The sequence below is a fragment of the Pollicipes pollicipes genome, unplaced genomic scaffold (assembly GCF_011947565.3).
Source record: "Pollicipes pollicipes isolate AB1234 unplaced genomic scaffold, Ppol_2.1 Scaffold_3447;HRSCAF=4054_pilon_pilon_pilon, whole genome shotgun sequence".
NCBI classification, from domain to species: domain Eukaryota; kingdom Metazoa; phylum Arthropoda; class Thecostraca; order Pollicipedomorpha; family Pollicipedidae; genus Pollicipes; species Pollicipes pollicipes.
In genome coordinates this window covers 31,443,965-31,451,580 of record NW_023596297.1, presented here as the reverse complement: position 1 = coordinate 31,451,580, position 7,616 = coordinate 31,443,965, and the positions used below count along the sequence as shown (strand labels likewise).

At 61.9% G+C, this 7,616-nt stretch overlaps 1 protein-coding gene across 1 annotated transcript; it reads left to right on the top strand.

The window, feature by feature from the left end:
* The first annotated feature begins 243 nt into the window (after positions 1-243).
* Positions 244-5,262, top strand: LOC119092070 (maltase A3). Its single transcript, XM_037215034.1, has 6 exons — positions 244-732; positions 2,187-2,366; positions 2,674-2,986; positions 3,472-3,666; positions 3,948-4,551; positions 4,874-5,262. The coding sequence occupies exons 1-6, from the start codon at positions 303-305 to the stop codon at positions 5,117-5,119; spliced, it is 1,968 nt and encodes a 655-aa protein (XP_037070929.1). The 5' UTR covers positions 244-302; the 3' UTR covers positions 5,120-5,262.
* Positions 5,263-7,616: the final 2,354 nt, after the last annotated feature.

Genomic DNA, 7,616 nt, shown 5'->3' with positions numbered 1-7,616 from the left:
CGACAGGGGCGACCTCAGGTCATGGGCCGCGGCGTCGCCTCGCGGGCTGTGTGGGCTGCCGCTCCGCCCGCTGGTGACGTCGGCCGGGCGTGGCCCGCCCCGCCCCGCCGTATCGGCTGGGCTGACGCGGCGGCCGGGCGGCTGTCGTCATCCATCCCCCTCGGCCGGGAGCCTGCGCGCGCCGCTGCACCATCGAGCGGCCGACCTCGCTCGCGCCGCGCCGCGCCGGCGCCAACCGACAGAGCGCGCCTGCACGCGGCCAGAAATATCGAGCGGGCGCAGCTGCCAGCGACCGAGGCGTCATGGGTGTGCAGGAGGGCGCGGCGAGCCAGAGCGACGACGGCCGCGCGGGCGACAGCATGGCTCCGAACGAGGCCCACGCGCTGACCGGCGGCGACAAGCCGGCCGTGCCCATGGCGAAGGCCAACGGCGAGCCCGAGCCGGACGTGGAGACTGGCAACGGACGTCCGGAGCCGGAGTTCTGCGGCCTCACCAAGGAGGAGCTGATGCGTTATGCCAATGACCCGTTCTGGGTGCGGCTGCGCTGGGCGCTGTTCGTCTTCTTCTGGCTGGTCTGGCTGGCCATGCTGGTGGCCGCCATCTTGATCGTCGTGCTCGGTCCCAAGTGCGCGCCCGTGAAGGAGCTCGACTGGTGGCAGAAGGACGCGCTCTACCAGGTGTACCCGCTCTCCTTCAAGGACGACAACGGCGACGGCTACGGCGACGTGGCCGGTGAGTGGCGCAGGCTGGGTCGGGTCAGGCCAGATCAGGTGACACCGCCAGGTGCCTGTCTCGGTGGAGCCCGACAGCCACTTTTATGTGATGTGGTTCAATAGTTCGGTTCAAGTAGTTTAAAAGCTCGTTCAGCTTTAGCGGGGTTTTAGCGGGTAGCGGGCGGGGTTTTAGTGGTTATGTATGATTTTGAACGTAACTGTCATCGACATGTCCGTCCGTGACAGCGCGCTTTGTTCCACTTCACCGGGAGCGAATTGCGACAGAAGCAAATCGCAGCTGCCGCATGCTATTGGTACGACCGTCTTGCCGCATGTGATTGGTCATCATGAGGCCGGTGTCAGTATTCTGCCTCCGCCCATCTTGTGGGAACTATTGATCGGTCGGACCGTCCCGCCCTGTTATCGGAGCCATGTGCCGAACAACAGCGCCGCGCGAGGCAGCTTCTTTTCCCCGAATGCTTGATGTGGCGCGCCGCGTGACCGCCTGCAGCCGGCCGGCTGTAACCGGCTCGAGCCGGTTCGGCGAGCGTCGCCGGAGGCCGGCGGAGGTCACCGGACCTGACACCGGAGCCGCGCCGGGGGCTGACGTCGGCAGAGCGCAGCCTCCGCCCCAAGGCGACTGGTGACGTCACGCGTGGGGGGCGTATCGCAGTCAGCCAGCCGGCCGGCGGGCCGGATGGGCTGGAACGGCGGCGTCTATTGCGCCAGTGGGGAATGGGATGAGTTGGGGGTGGGGAGGGAAGGGACGTGGGTGGAGGCCATTGGCAGGCTCGGCGCGCCGGCGTGGCGGAGGTGCTGCTGCCCCAGCAGCGCTCTTCACTCAGCTGGGCGTCCGTACCCTGAAGGTGTGATGGAGCACGGATTGCCGCACATAACGCGAAGTTACTGGCGAACTGGCTGACTGGCGAACCCCTCGACGGTGCGCTCGCCCGGTGAACGCTGTCTAGCCTGCGCCTGCTATGGCATCTGACGCAACTTGAACACTTGGCTGAGTGGCACATTATCTGTGGGCGTCGGGCAGTTTAGGAATGAATTAACACGCCCGCTGACCCAGGCCGTCGTCGGCTCGGCTCGGTTGCTGTCTAACCCCCCCCCCCCCACTACCCCTCCTTGGGTCGCCGTGGCGGGTGTCGTGGGGCGGCCATGGGGGCCTCTGACGGCAGCTGGAGTCGGGGGCCGTGCCGGCGCCCGCACGGGTTTCGGCTGAGGTCGGTCGCTGCCCGTCCAGGCCGGGGTTCGCGTCACGGGTCCCGGCCCCTGGCGGACGAGGCCTCGGCGCCGCCGCTCGCCCGAACTTAACCATAAACAACAAAAAGTAGCGGGCGGTCATATACCACCAGCTGGGGCCACATCTGGCTCGAGGCTGTGTTTTGTTGCGCGGGTCGCAGGAGGGCCGCCCGCGCCGAGGCGGCCGGCGTGTGACGCGCCGTCTCGGCGATCCCCGTGCCACAGGCATCCGCTCGAAGCTGGGCTACCTGACCGACCTAGGCGTCAAGTCGCTATGGCTGTCTCCCGTCTACAAGTCGCCGATGAAGGACTTCGGCTACGACATCAGCGACTTCCGGGCTATCGACCCGGTCTTCGGCACGATGGAGGACTTCGATGGGCTGCTGGCTGACGTCAAGGGCAAAGGTCAGGCCGGGACCGGGGTCGGCGCCGGCAGCCTCCGGCTTGCGAAACTGTTCGGCGTGCTTCACGTGTACCGTACCGGCGCAAATGTGACGTCACGACCGACGTACCGCTGGATTGGAGCATCTCATATCGCTGTGTGAAGACGTCTCGTACGTCTCAGATAATCAAATCATGGCATGTGTGTGTGTCTGTCTAGGGGGTCCCGAAGACGGCAGTTTCCAAGTGCTCCCTCAGCCCAGACGTCCGCCGTCGCCGCCTCGCCGGCTGCGGTGGCGGCGCCGCTAACCCGCGCGTGCGCCGTCCGCAGGCATGCACCTGATTATGGACCTGGTGCCGAACCACAGCAGCGACGAGCACGAGTGGTTCCAGCGCTCGGTGCGCCGCGAGGCGCCCTACACAGACTACTACGTGTGGTCCGACGGCGTCCTCGGCGGCCCGCCCAACCAGTGGCTCTCCGTGTTCGGCGGCCCGGCCTGGACGTACAACGAGCAGCGCGGCCAGTTCTACTACCACCAGTTCCTGTCCCACCAGCCCGACCTCAACTTCCGCAACCCGGCCGTGCAGCGCGAGATGGAGGACGTCATCCGGTTCTGGCTGGAGAAAGGCGTCGACGGCTTCAGGTGCGTGGTCGACGCTCAGGTCCTCTCTCCTGCCGACTGACCACGGCCCGCAGAGCCGAGCCGTGTGCTGCGGCGGGGCAGCAGGCGCTAGGGCGTCACATGTGCGGTCCGCCTGCTGTGAGCCGTAGTGGCGAAGGCGATGATTAGCGATGTGCTGTTTGACAACTCATCCTTTCTTGAATCTTAAGAGCTTCCTGGTTCTCAAAGTATGTCGACTTTGAGGTCAGGTTTACACCACACTAGTGAGGTAAAAATATCGTTATGGGCGCAAAATGACCATTGTAGTCAACGCGCCCTAAACCACTAACGTGGTGGCGTAAGCAAAATGGACGCGCGGCCCCGCGCACGGGCATGCGTGGTTATGCGCAGCAGGCACAGCTAGCAATGGCTGTTTTGGGCCATGGTGTTTGCATTGTATCGGGTTTCGTGCCGCCCTGCTGTCGGCGGTGGCTTCGCTCGTCCGACCGACTTCCTCTGCCGGACAGGCTGGACGCGCTGAAGCACCTGTACGAGACGCCGGACCTGACCAGGACGGAGCCGAGGATGCCGGGCAAGACGGGCTCCACCTGGGAGGACTTGGACCACTGGGGCGTCACCACCGACCTGCCCGAAACGTTCGACACGCTCGCCAGCTGGCGCCTGATCTGCGACGAGTTCGAGGAGAAGGATCAGCACCATCGGTGGGTGCCCTCTGTCGTTGGAGCGCGGCGCGGCTCGGCGCCCTGCCCGTGTCATGTGGGAGGCGTCGGTCACCCACCGCAGACGACGCTGGTTCAGGCGTGGCGGAGCAGGTCGTCGTGTCTCCGCATGGTGCTGCTAGGGGCGGAACGGTGGTGCACGACTGCCAGAGGGATGCCATGCGTGCAGCTGGTTTAATACAGGCTGGTTGTCCGCAATGAATGACGTCTTGTTGTGCGCCCCCGCCAGCCGCTTGGCTATTGCTGACTGGACGTTGTTTCAGGCTGCTCATGGCTGAGGTGTACGGCGAGACCAGCAACCTCATGGAATACTACGGCAACGGCACCAACCTGGCCGACTTCCCCTTCAACTTCCTGCTGGTGGAGCGGCTGAAAACGGCGGCCGACCTGACCGGCACCGGGCTGCAGGCGGCAGTGAGCGAGTGGCGTGACGCCCAGCCCAACGGCACCTGGTCTAACTGGGTTCTCGGCAACCACGACAATTCGCGCGTGGCGTCTCGCGTCGGCGAGGAGGCAGCCGACGCGCTCAACATGATGCTGCTGCTGCTGCCCGGCACGCCCGTCTCCTACTACGGCGAGGAGCTGGCCATGACGGACGGCGAGGTGCCGCCGGCGCGCGTGCGCGACCCGGCCGGCCGCGACCCGCAGCGCACGCCCATGCTGTGGAGCGGCGAGGAGAACGCCGGCTTCTCGAGCGGCGGCGTGCCGTGGCTGCCGGTCAACGCCAACTTCCGCGAGATGAACGTGGAGGCGCAGCTGGCGGCTGATGCCAGTCATCTGAAGGTGTACCGACAGCTGCAGCGGCTGCGCGCCAGCACCGACTCTCTTACCGCCGGCAACTACACCGAGCTGCTGGTCGACGAGCAGGTGGGTCCCCGCGGCCTTGTCGGCGGTCTGATACGGTGCGGCAGGACGATGGCGCTAGCGCCGGAGCTCCTCGTGGGTGTCACCGAAGATGTCTGGCTCGTAGTCGGCTAGCAGGGGTCATATTGAGGTCAGCGCGCGACTCATTCCGTTCGTTGTTTGTGCACTCGGTCTCGTTTGGTCCTAGTTTATGTCGCGTGTGCGTTGCTCGCTTGCAGGCCCATATTTTAGCCAGTTGGCCTTGCTCGCCAGCTGTCTGTGTGTCAGCCCGTCCCGCGGCGGTGGCAACAGCTGGGCGCTAACCGCCGGCCGCCTCTCCTGGCAGATCTTCTCGTTCATGCGCACGCGCAGCGGCTCGCCCGGCTTTGTGGTGGTCATCAACACGTCCGACCAGACGGTGTCGGCGAATCTGAGCGTCTCTAAGATGCTGCCGGCCGAGGGCTCCGTGTCGGTGCGCAGCTCCCAGTCCGTCAGCGAGCAGACGCGGCCCGGCACGCGCGTCCAGTTCAACGCCGTGCCGCTCGGGCCCAAGGAGGGCCTGGTGCTATCGTTCGTACCCAAGAGCGAGTAGTGAGCAGACGCGGCGGAGGCCGCCGCCGCAGCGGAGTGGGTCGGGACCAGCGGCGGCCCTGCGCCGGCCGCGTCAGCCGCCGGCCGCGCGCGGCCGTGCGCCGGGCCGCCGCCGAGCAGCTGTCCTGGAATAAATTGGTCCGGATCGTGCCTTTGTGTGTCTGGTGGCAATGAGAGCGGAGGGGGCGCTGCACCGCGCGGAGCAGTCCGCACTGCACGCGGGGGGGGGGGGGGGCGGAGCGTACGAGAGCGCAGGAGAGCGAGCCCGACGAGCTAAGAGAAATGGGCGGGAGGTGCATCCTTGTTTGAGGACGCGCAGGGAGGCTCAGGGCTGCGTGCGGTTAGCTGGCGGCGTGTCATTCGCTGGCAGGAGTTGCTGGCATCACCATTAATAAGCAACTTTATTTTGTTCCGTTGGAACATACGCCGAACACTTCGTAGTTTGAAAATACTGGAAACGTGTCACTGCAACGAAACAGAGCTGACCAAAACAGTGATTAAGAGTGCCAAAGGAAAACCCGCAAACGCATCACGTCATCAAATACACAAATCCCGCAGCAACGAAGACTGCGGCCTTGGCATCGCGTACCGTATTCCGAGCACCATATGCCTCCTAAACACGGCGATAACGTTAGCGCGACCCAACGTGACTTGCCTTCGGGCGCCTGAGATTTTGACGGACTCCTAGGGACGCATGGGATTTTGACGGACTCCTAGGGATGCATGGGATTTTGACGGACTCCTAGGGACGCATGGGATTTTGACGGACTCCTAGGGACGCATTGGAATTTTGACGGACTCCTAGGGACGCATGGGATTTTGACGGACTCCTTAGGACGCATGGGATTTTGACGGACTCCTAGGGACGCATGGGATTTTGACGGACTCCTGGGGACGCATGGGATTTTGACGGACTCCTAGGGACGCATGGGATTTTGACGGACTCCTAGGGACGCATGGGGTCTTGACGGACTCCTAGGGATGCATGGGATTTTGACGGACTCCTACGGACGCATGGGATTTTGACGGACTCCTGGGGACGCATGGGATTTTGACGGACTCCTAGGGACGCGTGGGATTTTGACGGACTCCCAGGGACGCATCGCTGACCAACAACACTGTGCGTGGCAGCGGACACTGGTGGGAGTTTCGAGCCGCGACGCTTGGACGCTGGCGCGACGTGGCTTTACAAACGTTTGCGCCCGTCGTCGCGTTGCTCTGCACCGCGGCGCGCTTGCAAACGAGGGCGTTTTGAGGGCACCGTCCATCTTCGTAAAACATCAAGCATCTGGGCGTAGCGTGATCGCAAGACCGCAGCATCCGAAGACGAAAATAACCAGCCGTCGCCAGGGGTAACGTGGAATCTTTTTATATTTCAATGACAGCTTCTTTTAATTTGCGTTTTAAGGGACACAGTTTGCGCATACAGTTTGCGCGCGTGCACAGTAGTTATTAGTAAACTAGTCTGGAGTGAAACGATTACCAATAGCACCGCCAGCCATCTGGTAAACACATATTAGACACATTACATGGTATTCACTTCGCCGCCCGCTTGCACCCACCAAATTTGCCGCAACATTTTATGATGTGTCTGTCTGTATGTGTGTGCGCGCGTGCGCATTCGTTCGGGCGTGTCATTATGCGTGCACGTATGCTCGTGTGTGCCAGTGTATAGATGCAAGGCTGTGGGCGTCTGGGGTCGCACACGACTCGTGTTCGCCGCCCCGCTACCCATCGCAGGCACGGAATGTTGACCCACGTGGCCGAGACACAGCGGCCCAGCTGGCTGGCGGGCGAGCCGGGAGTGGCTGACACGGTCACTGCGTGATGTCAAGAATCCTTCAGAGTCAAATCCAGCATCACTAGTGGATTTTGTACACTACCATGGGAGCTTTTAATACGTCCTTGGTTGGAGCGTCAGCATAGTGCGTGGCCACAGTCAACAAGACACGGTAGAAGCAGGCCCAGCCAAATAAACGGAGTACGGGTCCAGATGATTTAGTCTGAGCACTTGCACAAGTGTGAGGAAACTGGTAAGCAGGCAGGGAACGGGGATCATTTGTTTTTAACACATATGTACCGCACAACAAAATAACTTAGTGTAAGGTGGTCCATGCGAAGCGCACAATAGCTGGAAGTTGTACAAAAGCACTCTGAAAAGTAAGTACGATGACTTGAGCATAAACAAACCCAACAGATATAACATGGATACATAAATGAAAAGATACCCAACAGATGACACATGAATAATGCAATTAAAACCGAACAGCATAGTGTGTAGCTGCAACAAGACAACGCCAAAAAGAAAAGACCTTAATGATTTCAGCCGAGTCGTTGCATGAGTATAGCTAAGCAGCGAACATTCAACTGGTCTCAAAGCATGTTTTCTCTGAGGACATCACGAGTTAAGACTGGCCGTCGAGGGTAAAGATCACATCACTGTTCAAATTGAAGCTGCACCAAAACTACTCTAAAAGGGAAATACGACGGCGAGCACT